Raw genomic sequence first — 15,581 nt, 5'->3', positions numbered from 1 at the left:
CACTAGGGGGCGCTATTTACTGCCCCATTGTTACTTCAGCACTTTTACCCACAATGCAGCAGTTTTCTTACCTGTATATACTTGCCTTAATGATTTACAGTATCCGTGTATGACTTTTCTTAAGGGACAGTTACTAAACCTATCAGCTCACTGGACACACAATTGATGCACTTTCTTCTTAATCTCATTTGGAGGATTTAAAAACAAAACAGTACACGGGATGACTTTAATCTTAATGTAGCACAATCCCGAGTTTCACCTGAAACCTGCTGTTTTCTTTAAACACTCACCTGCATTTCTACACAGCAGTGAAGACTCCTGGGCAGAAGGAGCAGGAAGTGTTTTTATTTCAGCATGGTAAGTAAAATACCATAAAGCAAGTGTTTTATTTAATGTATGCAAATCCTCCTGTTTATCAGTGAGAGTATTCTGTGTTTAACAGCTGATTTTCTTTTTCTGAATTACTTTTTTTTCCCCCTCTCTATTCTGTGATATGAACATTGTTTGCTATATTTTGTGTGATTTGTGGGGAAAACTCTGATTATCTCACTATGGTCACAAAGGTGTTTTGATCACTTTCAGTCATTAAAAAAACAACACAACAATTGAGTTACCTTGCCAGGTAATCATCTAGCTAACCAGCTAATGCACGCACGTTGGGTGCGGCCTCACTGGTACATTTACTGTTTTAGGAGTTGTGTGTTCTTGCTACAAAACGTTTTAAATTTCATTTCGATTCAGTTCTAATTTCCAACAATAAACAGCTGTACAGAAATCCAGAGTTTCACTCATGAAAGTTTATACTAAACTGTATCTTTCCTTGTTGTTGGAGCCTGAAATGTATGTCTTTTTATAAAGTATAGTAAAAAAAAAAAAAGTAAGTATCTTTCACCATGAAATGTAGATATGTTGTACATTTTAAATTTTTTCTAAATGGATGGTTTTCAGAGGAAATCCGTGCCCATTTCTAGGAAAAATCAAGGTATTGCTCTAGCAACAAGGAAAATTACATTTTTAGTACTAAGAAAACTCTGACACAACATACTGAGAAAGAAACCTTAAGAGAAACCAGACTGAAAAACTCACCCCTCCCGTTCTAATCTAACGATGGACAGTTAGAGTACAGATTATTAGTCTTGTTTAATTGTAAACTTGTAATCAAAGAGTACTAATTGTGTTGAAAAGTCAAACCTAGTGCTCGTGAGTACAAATTAGTTTTACATGTTAGATGAAGTGAAGTGACCTACGGCTAAGTACGGTGACCCAAAATGTACTAAATGTACAAAATGTAAATCTCTGCATTTAACCCATCCAAAGTGCACACACACACACACACACACACACACACCGTGAACACACACCCGGAGCAGTGGGCAGCCATTTATGCTGCGGTGCTCGGGGAGCAGTTGGGGGGGTTCGGTGCCTTGCTCAAGGGCACCTCAGTTGTGGCCGGCCCGAGACTCGAACCCACAACCTTTGGCCATGACTGCCCCTTTGCAGTATTACAATACGCAATATTACACTCATTAAATTGTATCCAAGTGAGATGATCTACAGCATCGCAATACGAATTGTAAGTGCATAAGCTTTTTATATCAACTTAGGCTCCACCAGTGCCATAATGGTCCTGCAAAGAGCAAGTTGCTTTACGGTCAGGTGTTAAATGATATGAAATACAAAATAAAAATCCATAGTTTCTTCATTATGTTGCCACTGCGACCCTGAATCTGCACAGTAGTAAGCGAAGTACATTCCTCGACAGCTGAGGTGACGAATAACTGTTTTTAGGTGGAGTTTGATGAACAGAAACGATCTTGCTTGCCATATCCACAAGATTGTGGTCATATTTTGGCATTTTAAGCTAACTAGCAAAGCAACCACATTAACCTAATGAATTTGATAATGATGAAACTATTTTTTACTATGGATTTAACCCTGTCCTCAATATGACTTCCTCACTGCAGGATTCAGGTGTGTTTTTAAATGCCTTGTTTAGGAGGATAAAGGAAATGCAACTGAATGCACTCTTTTGGGGCTGCCCCACCTTTGGTTTATGTAAATAAAAACATAAAACGAACGGTATGTGGTGTTCTTTGTTGGTCTTATGAAAGGAGTATATTTAACCACTATGTATAGTATATATTTTTTAAAGAGATTACATTTAATCTGCAATTCAGAGTCACAGGCGTTTTAGGCTTTTTCTAATATCTCCAGGAGTTCTGCACCTGCTAGTTCAGCGGCAGGATCCTGTAGTACTCTCATTGTCGCAGCCTGGGTTTAATTCCCAGGCAGCAAACTCACTTTGCTACTATGGGGCTAACTCTCAGTGTTAGTCTCAAGCCCTGATAAAATAGGAGGGTTGTGTCAGGAAGGGCATCCGGCGTAAAATCTGTGCCGGAAACAGACTGAAGGATCAGCCGAAAGAACAACACTAATGAGTTCAGTGTTGTTTCACACAGAGTATTGTTTCTGTACATCACAGACATAAAGAACTGCACTGAAACCAGTGCAATATGGCAGATTTTTGAAGATGAACCACATTTTTTGCATAAAACAAAAACCTAAACAAGCTAAAAATAAATAAATAAACACATGGTGTTTGGAGTCCAGCCAGCACTATTATCTGAAAATGGGGGGTATTAAGTTTTGTTGTAATTAGTATTACAGCCTCCTTCTCCACACTGTCTGTAAAGTTGGCTGTGGTTAGCTCAGAAACCGGTTGTTATCTATAATCCTACTGTAGGTCTTAATATGTTGTGTGTGTCAACTTTGAATAACTTGGGTTGAGGTAAACAAGTGGGTAATGCTTCCCAACACAATCCCAGAATTCTGTTCAACAGCACAAACACAAAATCAATCATCAACATGTCTTGAAATTATTAATGTCTGATAGTTTGTCTAGTACTGCAGCTGGAACTGTGTATTTCCAGACATTTTATTCCACCATTCAAAGCTATGTTTGCTAATGAGTATGCTCACACACTTATTAACCAGATCAGCCCAGCAGCCCATCAAGTCAGTGCTGTCAGTCACAAATGTTTTGGTTAAGGTCTTTTGCAATAGAAATAACCTTCAGTGGGGGGCACGGTGGCTTAGTGGTTAGCACGTTCGCCTCACACATCCAGGGTTGGGGGTTCGATTCCCGCCTTGTGTGTGTGTGTGGAGTTTGCATGTTCTCCCCGTGCCTCAGGGGTTTCCTCCGGGTACTCCAGTTTCCTTCCCCGGTCCAAAGACATGCATGGTAGGTTGATTGGCATCTCTGGAAAATTGTCCGTAGTGTGAGTGAGAGTGTGTGTGTGTGTGTGCCCAGCGATGGGTTGGCACTCTGTCCAGGGTGTATCCTGCCTCGATGCCCGATGACACCTGAGAGAGGCACAGGCTCCCCGTGATGCCTGAGATAAAATTTGAGGTTCTAACAGCTATCCTAGCTGTTTATTAGCAAAAGCTAACCACCTAACAGTGAGTGAGGTGTTTTTGTTTTTGTTTTTTAATCTATGTATTATTTTTCTTTTTTTTTTCTTTCAGGGGAGTAAGGAGCGATATCACTGGCAAACCCAAAATGTGAAGGTCAGTGGGGTGGACGACATGGTCCTCCTTGCCAAAATCAGCGAAGATGCCATCACAGAAAACCTCAAGAAAAGATACATGGATGACTACATCTTTGTATCCTTGTGTCTAGATGTGCAGGTTTTTCTCTTCGTGTAGGGCTTCAATTCAATTTTATTTATGGGTCCTGTGTCAAAGCAGCTTTTCAGAAATACACAAATGTAGATTAGCTATATATATATATATATATATGAAATATTTATCCCTAATTAGCAAGTCTGAGACAATGATGGCAAGGAAAAACTTCCTGAGACGAAATGAGGAATTAACTCTGAGGAACCAAACTGATAAGGGAACCCATCCTCATCTTGGTGACCAAGTATAGTGTGATTTATAAACAATGTTCTTACAACTGTCCAGTAGAGTTGTGTAACCAGGAGCTTTTGAGCAACTTATAAATCATTGTAACTTCTAAGTACATTATCAGTTTAACCCTAACCTTCTGAAGCCATCAAATATTCGCCACAACAGCATTTTCTTCATGCATCATGGCATGATTTCAGTAGCAGGTATGGTGATGCAGAAAATTGCCCTTAGTGCTGTATGTGGGTGATACCCTGTGATGTACGCCCAATTCAGTGTGCATTTAGTGAAGATAAATGGACAAATTAGTAAATGAACAAATGGACATGGTGACACCAAACATAAAACAGTGATGATAACTAAAGGATATATTTGATAACTAAAATGCATCAGAGACAAGGTCCTTGACAATTGGTCTCCAGACATACATTGGCCCTGTGCTGATCTCTGTAAACCCATTTAAGCAGTTGCCATATTTTACTGACCGGGAAGTGGAGCTGTATCAGGGAGCTGTGAGTAGAATTTTCCTTTCTTTTATGTTGCCCTTACCTGTGCTTTCAATATCAGAAGTTTAAGGAATGAGGAGGATGAAGGATCCGGGTGCTGCTCAGTGAAAATAACAAGAGAATACAGGTCAGACTTGGTTAGGGGAAAAAAGAGATTTGAAGTTGCATGTCAGTACTTGTCATACTGAGCATGGTGAAGTCAAAATATGAGTGTGTGTTAGACTTAATCTGAGCTCTAAATCTGACTGGAGAGATGTATTAACACTTCTTTCAGTGTGACGTTTCAAACGTTTTCCTTCTAAGAGCCAATATCACACTACACTGTGTATTTCAATAATGCTTTCAAGTTACCATTAATGTTCCTAGATTATATGCATCACCAATCTGTGTTTAGTGACCTATATCTATCAGTTGTTGATTAAATATTGCCATTAAATTGGATGTTTGTTTGAATTTTTCCATCGTAGGCACAGTATGAGAATCCGCCACATATTTATGCATTGGCTGATAACGTGTATCGTAACATGATGATCGATGGAGAGAACCAGTGTGTCATCATCAGGTCAGGGAATCTACTACTGATGAGTTTATGATTATCTTAAATGATATGCTGCATCAGTTGTTTGGAGTAGAGAAAACATGACAACACATCATTTAAACTTGCAAATAAAATTAATGCATTTCTCTCTGAATTATTGTTTTTTCATGTGTTATATGCGTATGTATATTTAATGGTTGTAGTGGAGAAAGTGGAGCAGGAAAAACTGTAGCAGCTAAGTACATCATGAGCTACGTCTCCAAAGTGTCAGGAGGTGGACCTAAAGTTCAAGTAAGTTCATATTCTATTCGACACATACCAATGAACACAGTGAACTGGAAAGCATTTTTAAATCCGAATACAATAATTACTAGAAATAATGCTGTAAAATATCTTATTTTATTTATTTATTTTTAACAAGGGGTTCCAGTTCAGTGTGTAGGCATTTTTCTGATCACAGAATTGAGTTAATTCTACGTCAATTTGCTTTATGTATTGTACAACTTGTACCCCCTGAGCTTGCCTTGTCATGATACTGTGAAATAAAGTGTCTCTCTCTGTCTTTGTTTAGCATGTAAAAGATATCATCCTTCAATCTAATCCTCTGCTGGAAGCTTTTGGAAATGCCAAGACAGTGCGCAATAACAACTCCAGTCGCTTTGTGAGTCAATCTACTCACTACAGATGATTCTAAGTGTATAGTGGTGCCTAGTGTATGGTGAGCTCTATAAGCTCTCATTTCCAGGTTCTCTGCTTGCTATGATTCAGTAGGTATACTTACTCAGATTTATTCAGGAGGCCTCCACCTTTATTCCTAGACATGTTGCATTTGGAGATTTGGTATGCATTCCAGTCCAGAATAGACTAGTGTTAACAGCAAACTGCCTCCAAACAGGTCAAGACTTGTTAGTGTCATGTTTTTCTTTTTTTCTTTTTCTTTCTTTTTTTTTGTTCTCTTTTTTTTCTTTTTCTTTACTTTTTTTGAAGCATTATCTTTGGGGTTTTGAAAGTGCAGGGCTGTGTAACTGTACAGTATGATGTTGCAAATTAGTTTTCAGACTCCAGGCTATTTCCTTGATGGCTATTTCTTTGGTTAAACTACCATGTTTTCCCTCAGGGAAAATACTTTGAGATCCAGTTCAGCCGAGGTGGAGAGCCTGATGGAGGAAAAATCTCTAACTTCTTGTTAGAGAAATCCAGGGTGGTGTCTCAAAACAATGGAGAAAGAAATTTCCATATTTATTACCAGGTAAAGCTTTAAAATCCTCAGCATATTTCCGAAAGATGGGATTGTGTACTGTACTGTAATGTAGTATTGATATGAAGTGCCATATTAGAAAACTACACAAAAGGATATCATCAGATATTAATGTACATAATAAATTTTAGGCATCTCAATGTCAAATTTTTAGTTGCTTTAATCAGGGGTTCTCATGACCATACGCAACTGTAAGTGCCATGTACCCCTTCCAAAGATAAATCAAATGTTTGGCTCGTTATTTTAATGTGTTTACTAATGTTTGAATTATTTATTGCAGTCATGAGGCTTTTTATTCCTGAAATAAAAAGACAATTGTGAAACTAAATCTAAAAATCTCATACCCTCTGCTTCTGTGCTTCATGAATGCCAAGGGGTCTGTGGTGTGGACCCCACTTTGAAAACAACCAGTTTTAAGAATATGAACAGAAACTTTCACAGCTCTGTTCAACTGTTAATGTCCTAATGTTTTACTGGGTTCTACAGCTTTTGACAGGGGCTAACAAAGAGCAGAGGGAGAATCTGGGCATTACCGCTCCTGATTACTACTCATACCTGAACCAGTCTGGTACCTACACTGTGGAGGACATTAACGACAAGAAGGAGTTTACTGACACCACGGTGTGTTTGTCTTTGGAGAAAATGTTTACTAAATTATTGTTGTTTCTGCAGATTAGATGTTCTGACCACTCTAATATTGATATGTGCCATTTTTCTTTGCTGTGTTTTAGGAGGCCATGTCAGTTATAGGTCTGTCTTTGGATATACAAGATGCAGTGTTTCAGATTGTGGCAGGGATTCTTCATCTGGGCAACATCACTTTCAGAGAGGAGGGCAACTATGCTGTGGTGGGGAGTGAAGATTGTACGTATCATGCAGATGTTAAATCTATGGAGTTTATTTTTGTGTTAAATGTTATGCAGCTGTTTATTCTAGTAGCAATTGGTATAAAAGCGTATTTATTAAATTAAGTAAATACCATGAATTTTTTTGTTCCTGTTTTTATAATGTGCTTTAGAACATACATGTAATACATTTTATGTGTTATAATATAGTATATTCTTCTATAATATATGTAAAATACTTTAATAAAAGTCAATTAATTCTATATATTCTTACGATGTATGAAAATGTCAGTATATTGTACAGTATATTTAAATGAAGTATCCAATATATGAAGTATCCAGTATATATTAACATACATAATCCAGTCTAGTTGATTAGTTATTATATTGCAATTTATTTATTTTTTCATAAAATACTGGAGGTCTGAGATGCACTTTAACTGAAATTATAAATACCACATAAAATAAAACCTGGTGGTTTTTATAATTTCCCTTCAAGTGACAACCAAAATCCTTTCTAATTTTTATTGTTATTGTTAAGTACCTGTTTCATCATGCCTTCACCACATAAAATAAAACCTGGTGTTTTTTTCCAGACCACTAAACTAATACTACAAGTAATAGAAAGGCTATTGTTGAGGGCTACAGATGCCTGTCTTTTTTTAATTGAGCAAAAGAAAAGAAAAAACGAAAATATAGGGAAATTCAGAAGACTCCATTTATTCTTAGCTTAGTTTAAATCATCTCACTTCCTGCTTTACTTGTAAGTCTGTAGAGTAGACCATATATTCTTATTTAATAGAACTGCCTCATCATTGTGTGTTGTATTTTGTGTGTAATATACACATTTTGCTTTTCTATTCCATTTTCCATCACTACTGTGCAGTTCTTGCTTTCCCATCATATCTTTTGGGAATATCTCAGGATGGCTTGAAGAACAAACTGACAAGTCGGATCATGGACAGTAAATGGGGAGGAAAGACCGAGAGCATTTCTGTCACTCTCAATACAGAGCAGGCCTGCTTTACACGCGACGCTTTATCAAAAGCACTCTATGCCCGACTTTTTGACTACCTTGTTGATGTAAGTAATTTACTATAGACATTCTTCACTACGCTCAAATGAAATGAATATTCCAAATGTTATACAATTATATGTTTTATGTGATCTATTTTACATAATAAAACTCCCTTAATATTTCACTTATAAAGCAGGAAATATAAAGAAGTTGTTTCTTAAATATTGCCCCCATAATTAGTGACTGTTCGTTTCTGTTCTGTCCAAAGTCAATCAACAAAGCTATGCAAAAAGACCACGAGGAATTCAACATTGGTGTTTTGGACATTTATGGTTTTGAAATCTTCCAGGTAGGAATGAATCAATTTATTGCACAGGAATATGTTAATGTGAAAAATGGAAATGCAATGAAACTAACAGATGCTTGTGTTCATCTTATTTGCATCACATATAGCAAAATGGATTTGAGCAGTTCTGTATCAACTTTGTGAATGAGAAGCTTCAGCAAATTTTTATTGAGCTAACTCTGAAGGCTGAGCAGGTCAGCAGCACAACTTTTGAATCTGTGGTCAACGTTAAGACCTTAGGATGAGAGTTGTAACTTTTCTCACTTTGCTTTTTGCAGGAAGAGTATGTACAGGAAGGAATCAAATGGACACCGATTGACTACTTCAACAACAAAGTTGTATGTGACTTAATAGAGTCCAAAGTGGTGAGTTTGTATTACTATATTTTAAAAACTGTTGACTGCAAAAGAAAGAGCATTTAATTGCATTTCAGAAGTTAATATTGACCTGTGATGCTCCCAGAACCCTGTGGGGATCATGAGCATTTTGGATGATGTGTGTGCTACAATGCATGCCAAGGGTGAGGGTGCAGACCAAACTCTGATTCAGAAACTGCAGATGCAGATCAGCACTCATGAGCACTTCAACAGCTGGAACAAGGGTTTCATAGTGCATCACTATGCAGGCAAGGTAATGATGCAACATTTATTATATTTATCAAGTGTTATTGTTAATAGTTGATGAGTGTTTTTGATGTACTCTGGTGTCTGTAAGGCCTTTTTATGTAAACCTTCATTTTCTTAAAGTGCAAAAATCAATACAGGTTGAGTAACCCGCCGTTCAGAATCGTGTCAGAAAGTAATAAGCTGGGTACAAAATTTCACTTAAAATGTTACACATATGTCTTCATTTTTTTTATTCTGGTATGTATTAAGAATGTAGATGTCTTTTCAATAAATATGATTTGTTAACATTCACAATAATTATCTTTCTCTTACCATTGGTAACATCCCCTAATAGATTTCCACACTTGCCCTTGCTTGCTTGTTTTTATTGTAGGTGTCATACAATGTGAGTGGCTTTTGTGAGAGGAACAGAGATGTGCTCTTCAATGACATCATCGAGCTGATGCAAAGCAGTGAATTGTGAGTGTGGCTTTTGCTTTATCTGCAGGTTTCTTGTCTGTCTCGCCAAGCTTGCCTGTTTGTTGTCTTATTCTAACAAGCTGTTTAAAAAGTTGTTCAAGTTGTGTATCCGTCATAATTTTTTTATTATTTTAAATGAGAGGTAGAATATAGTTGAAATAAAAACTTTGAACAGTCTTCCCGTTCTTCCAACAAACCCCACCTTTCAGTTCAAACATTTGGAACAGTTTAGTTCCAGCTGGATTGGAGGTCATTTCTGGGCCAGAAAAAAAATTCAAACAGAAAACTGAACTTAGGAAATTACCTAGATGTAGTGAATGTATCGATATTAGAAATAACAGCAGACGGCAACTTTAACTTATCTGTGGGATCTTTTTTTCCCCAGATTTTTCATATGTGGTAAATAAAGCATATGAGAAAATAATGTGCTTTTTAGGGGCTACAAAGTATTTTTTGTAGTAGTATAGCAAATTATCACTGCAGTAATTTCTGTAAATATTTTTGCAAATAGCCCCTTTATCCGAGACCTTTTCCCAGAAAATCTTGAGGCTGAAAAAAAGGGTCGACCCACCACTGCGGGTACTAAAATCAAGGTAAGACACTAATCCAACAAAAGATTAAAACAAAATCTCACTTACAAGGATCTCAGTCAATGTTTTGTTATAAATATACATTGTCTCTGCCTTATAGAAACAGGCCAATAACCTGGTGCAGACACTGATGAAGTGCACTCCTCATTACATTCGCTGCATCAAACCCAACGAGACCAAGAAACCACGGGACTGGGAGGAAAGCCGGGTGAAGCACCAAGTGGAGTATCTAGGCCTACGGGAAAACATCAGAGTGCGGAGGGCTGGCTACGCCTTCCGTCGCATCTTCAAGAAGTTCTTACAGAGGTGAGTCTCACCAAGATTCAAAATAAAAACCATAGAAAGACTTAACCATGAGGCTGGCATTGAAACAAACAGTTAACATAGACTCTTACACACAGATACGCAATCTTGACTAAGGAGACATGGCCACAGTGGCGTGGGGATGAAAAACAGGGTGTCATGCACCTGTTGAGGTCAGTCAACATGGAAGCAGACCAGTACCAACTGGGCAAGAGCAAGATCTTCATTAAAGCCCCAGAATCAGTGAGAGCATTTGGTGGACTTTATTTTTCTAAACACACCCCTCTCTCCCTCTCTCTCTCTCTCTCTATATATATATATATATATATATATACACACACACACGCACATTTTAACAATGTTTTGTATTGAGCTGGGGGTTTTTTTAATCTTGTATAGCATTATTTTACTCTTCTTTTAGCATTTTTTATTATCTATTTTAAATTTTTTAAAATTTTCTAAAAGCTCCCCAATTTCAGCCATGTCCCTCTTTCACTGCTCCCATTATGTTATCCCAAGAGTGTTTTTTTTTTTTTTTTTTTTTTTTAAAGTTCTCAGCAAATTACATTAGTTTTCTGTTATGGCTTGATGGGGATATGCTATATTGTCATAAAAGAATTGAGAAATGAAGTTATCAACAACTAATTTAGATTAGTTGAGATTATTTAAGATTGCTTAACCCCTGCATTTATGTTTGGTAGCTATCTTTAGGTCAGTTTGTATTCCTTTCTATTTTATCATTGGCTTAACTCGCAGGAACATGAGATGCGAGAAAATGAGAGTAATTATGTTTTCACACTGTGTGCCACTCATGCTCAGCCACTGTCTCCTGCAGCTTTTCCTTCTAGAAGAGATGAGAGAGAGAAAGTATAATGGATTTGCTCGGGTCATCCAGAATGCTTGGCGTAAGCATATTGCTGTTCGCAAATATGTCCGGATGCGAGAGGAAGGTAACATCATTCAGTTGCACTCCACAAAAAGCTCTAGATCTTAAAAGCCACGTTCTTAAATTGGACTCTTTTGATTTTCAGCATCTGACATCCTGTTAAATAAAAAAGAGCGGCGGAGGAACAGTCTCAATCGTAACTTTATGGGTGACTACATTGGCACAGACACTCGCCCTGAGATCCGGCAGTTTGTGGGTCGCAGGGAGAGGATTGAATTTGCTGATGTGGTGATCAAATACGATCGCAGATTTAAGGTAAAGTTACATTTCTTTCAATGGAGATAACATTACTTATTGCTTCTAAAGTCACAAGGCATCAGGTGATCTTTTCTGTATTCTCACTCAATACTCAAAGACCGTCAAACGTGACCTGATCTTGACATCCAAGTTCCTCTACCTGATTGGTCGAGAAAAAGTAAAGCAAGGTCCTGAGAAGGGACAGATTCAAGAGGTCCTCAAAAGGCAGATTGAGCTGGAGAAAATTCAGACCATCTCACTGAGGTATGCAGATCATTTTTAGATCTATCACTTCTTCACTCTGTATAAAATTAATTTAAAAAAAACATTCATTATTAATATTAGCACTAATTGTACTAGGATGCACTAATTTAGTTTTTAATAAAGTACTCATTTAAATACATTGAGTGGTCAGATACCAAAATACTCTATACTAAGCGGACACTGACACCCTCATAGTAACCAAGCTGCCTCTCTGCAAACTTCTGATGCCAAGTAATGTAAAACATGACGGCCATTATGGTAGAGTGACGTGAAACATTTCGCATAATATATACATATGCTGATTCTGTATCGGTTAACATTAAATGCGTTCACATCATAAAATACATTGTATCATCATATCATCAATATTGCAGATCAGATTTAGGATTTTAGGTCAGACAGAGAGCATCAGTGTGCTTGTTTGGTGCATCCCAATAAATGTAAATCATTCTTCCCTAAAACTCCCCAAAGTTTTGTATTCTGTCTGTAGTTACATTAATCTTAATCTTCTTTTTTTTCCATTCAGCACTCTGCAGGATGACTTTTTCATTGTGCATGAGGAGAACTATGACAGTGTGCTGGAGTCTGTATTTAAAACCGAGTTTTTAAGTCTTCTCTACAAACGTTATGAGGAAAGAACTCGGAAGAAGCTGCCTCTGAAGTTCAACAACCTGTAACTCTAGCCACTTTTCATATCCATCTCATTATTAGATTTTTTTTAGACTTTTTATTGTTAATTGCTGTTTTCAAACAAAAAAATAACATTTATTTCTCATTGGCAATATAACACAGCAATTATATATTTTATCAACTTATGTCCTCTTCAGACTTGAATTTAAAGTGAAAAAAGGCGGCTGGGGACCATTTGCATCTGCTGGCTCTCGGCAGATCCAGTTTCAGGTGGGCCAGGGAGATAATGTGGTGCTCAAACCCAGTAACAAGTCACTGCTTGTGAGTATCGGACCAGGCCTTCCCAAGAATTCAAGTAAGTCTGTCATTTTATTTGTTTCGAATCACTGTTGTTGCTCACATTGTGAGATCTCCGGGTGAGTACATGAGTATCATCTTAAGACTTTCTTTCTCTTCAGGACCCACTCGGCGTGATATGCGGAAGAGCAGATACATAGGAAATCAGAACACAGGAAGACATCCGCATGGTAAGAGTTTATCTTTAGCTGTAAATGTGATGGTGGCTTGCTATGATAGTAAGTCTAATAAAAGTTTTTAACATGAATATTATGTTTTCTGTCAATGCTGTTATACAGAATGGTAGAAGAAGACAAGAAACATGCCTAAATTTTCACCCCATTCATTTGCGTATCAAAATAGTATAGTAAAATAGTATCTGGTTTTACGCACAAAAATGACACTTAAGGTCAGATAGCTCAAACCACTTCAAGACTACAGCCTAGATGTTTTACAAATGATAACATATCTGTCGCTTCAAATTACATTTACTAGACCAAGAAGAAGTGGAAGGAGGAAATAGGAAAGAAAATTAAAAACACTTTGCTGCAACATCTCCTTAAAATATACAACATAAAAAGGAACCATATCGAACGTTGATTTGCATATTAAACACTTTGCATATAATCCACTTTTAATTAGATTTCAGTCTTGTGAATTTTGACAAGTGTAAATGCAAGCAACAATCCAGTCACAAGATTTCTGAAAGAAGTTTTAGACTCACAAACACACAAACCTTCTCATTCAAACTGGTCAGTTGCTGGTTCCTTTTTCCCAGTTAATAATATGGCATTATGCTTTGTTACAATATAATTTGTTAATATATATTTTAAATGAATGTAAAACCAGCTATACTACATATTTGCATTGGCTGATACAGCAATATATTTTGCATTGACTGGGTCTGCATTTAAAATATTATTTAAATAGAATTCCTTCCCAGCTCCCTTGGTATTTACCACCAAAATATACCATAACTTTCTTTAATGCAGCATTTTAGGAAGTGCAGAGCAGTTAGACCCTCATGTTCCTTCAGTCACAAAGGTGAGATTAAAAAACTCATACTAACAGACTCATTAGACTAGTCTCACCTGCTCTAAATTGTTATTCTATACCAAACATCTCTGATCTGACTGATTTCACTGACTTTAACCAGAGTACAAGTGTAACAAACTTTAGGATGACTGCAAAGTAGGTTATGCCTCTTTTTATTTAAAAAAAAATGTGCATTTTAATATCATCTTTAAAGCAGTAACATTATAAGTAGATACAGTAATACATAAAACAATAAACAAAGCTGAATTAGGTTGTTTAATAAATCCTTTGATTTCAGAGCCCTCAGCAGGCAGTGGTCGAGGAGGGGCAAACCGGAGCCGTCAGACCAACTCCAGAGCGTCTCTGCTGCGCCAACAGTCCACTATGGATCAACCCACCCTTCCCCGATTACAGAGTCCGAGGTCCAGCCAAAATCAGACCCAGAACAACACTGACATGGGCTTCATGAAAGTCCCTGACCAGGGTGTGGCAGGGTGAGAGGAAATCATCAAGTTTAATAATTTTATTCTGTAACACATACAAATATAAACATTTAGCATTTATATAGCTCATGGTATGGTATCTTCCAGAAGCAGAGAAACATTTTCTCACATCATACACCTTGTATATTATCCTCATTCGGTTCAATTATTCATTATAGTCTTCATCGACGTATGTCAAAAGAAGTTAAGCCTGTCCCTGGATCAGGGGTACCAAAGCCTGCACCGCGGCCTAAACCTCGCTCTCCACAGTGCCGTGCTCTGTATGCATATGATGCCCAGGACACTGATGAGCTCAGCTTTAATGCGGATGACATTATAGATATCTTAAATGAAGGTAATAAGCATCAACACATACTGACAAAGATTGCAGACAGTGTGCATGTAACTACATGTATGCATTAATCTGTCCATTTGTGCTTCTGTATGTTCTCTGTCCAGACCCTTCAGGTTGGTGGTATGGTCGCCTACGGGGAAGAGAAGGCATGTTTCCTGGGAACTATGTTCAAAAGATCTAGATCAGGACCATAACAGTGGAATATTTAATTATTGATTTTGGAACATAGATGAAACCCAAGTACACTAATTAGGAGATGGTATGGTGATGTATACATACATGTGATATAGTAGACCTGAGACTCTTCATATGAATACCAGAGACAATAGTCCAATTTAATGGATAATTTTATCTTCTTGAACATGCTTTACATATTACATTTGAAGTTTATTTTAATAGCTTAAACAATCACAAGATGTATTTTTACACATATGGCAGTTATAGTAATAATTTGGGTTAAAATTGTGTAGAGAACCTAAAGTCCATTCTACAGTTTGTTTTTTAGAATCATATTTGTTTTAAAATCATACTGTTTTTATAAATGTTTTTTTTTAATCTGCAAACTGTCATCTGGATGTACACTCAAACGAACAACAATAAAGAACAATGTACCATTTTTGAAAAATAAATAAAATGACAAATCTAAAGCTTGAATGTCTTACACAAATTATGATGACACAAGATGTGATGATCTTGGGTCTAGAACATTTTCTTTTAAATGGTCACACAATGTAATAAGTATGTTGCTTCAAAACAAAACGGAAAGCTGCGTCCAGACGATCAGCCTTATAAAGATCTTTTGATCTGTAATTTTGGAAGGTGACTAATGTGCTAATTTTTAATTAATTAAATTGTTTGTTACATTATATTATATGGCCAAAGGTTTGAAGACACCTGA

The 15,581-nt window shown here is 37.0% G+C and overlaps 1 protein-coding gene across 1 annotated transcript; it reads left to right on the top strand.

Annotated features, from left to right (window-relative positions):
- The first annotated feature begins 30 nt into the window (after window positions 1-30).
- Window positions 31-15,333, top strand: myo1eb (myosin IEb). Its single transcript, XM_027149615.2, has 27 exons — window positions 31-357; window positions 3,526-3,663; window positions 4,332-4,421; window positions 4,883-4,977; window positions 5,157-5,244; window positions 5,525-5,614; window positions 6,071-6,202; window positions 6,698-6,832; window positions 6,943-7,075; window positions 7,943-8,139; window positions 8,343-8,423; window positions 8,528-8,614; window positions 8,699-8,785; window positions 8,883-9,050; window positions 9,420-9,505; window positions 10,017-10,098; window positions 10,196-10,401; window positions 10,497-10,641; window positions 11,234-11,348; window positions 11,430-11,599; window positions 11,700-11,845; window positions 12,372-12,518; window positions 12,673-12,830; window positions 12,934-13,002; window positions 14,145-14,340; window positions 14,508-14,683; window positions 14,788-15,333. Exons 1-27 carry the CDS (start codon window positions 355-357, stop codon window positions 14,862-14,864), a joined length of 3,297 nt encoding a protein of 1,098 aa, XP_027005416.1. The 5' UTR covers window positions 31-354; the 3' UTR covers window positions 14,865-15,333.
- The last annotated feature ends 248 nt before the right edge of the window (window positions 15,334-15,581 follow it).

This window comes from Tachysurus fulvidraco, chromosome 3 (genome assembly GCF_022655615.1).
Source record: "Tachysurus fulvidraco isolate hzauxx_2018 chromosome 3, HZAU_PFXX_2.0, whole genome shotgun sequence".
Lineage (NCBI taxonomy): Eukaryota > Metazoa > Chordata > Actinopteri > Siluriformes > Bagridae > Tachysurus > Tachysurus fulvidraco.
This window is presented reverse-complemented; position numbering and strand designations above follow the sequence as displayed.

What these genes read in the sequence shown, in the direction of transcription:
- myo1eb (XM_027149615.2), top strand. An exon ending in AACCAGTGTGTCATCATCAG is followed by an intron (nt 4,978 to 5,156) that starts GTCAGGGAATCT and finishes TAATGGTTGTAG; the next exon opens with TGGAGAAAGTGGAGCAGGAA. An exon ending in AGGAGTTTACTGACACCACG is followed by an intron (nt 6,833 to 6,942) that starts GTGTGTTTGTCT and finishes GCTGTGTTTTAG; the next exon opens with GAGGCCATGTCAGTTATAGG.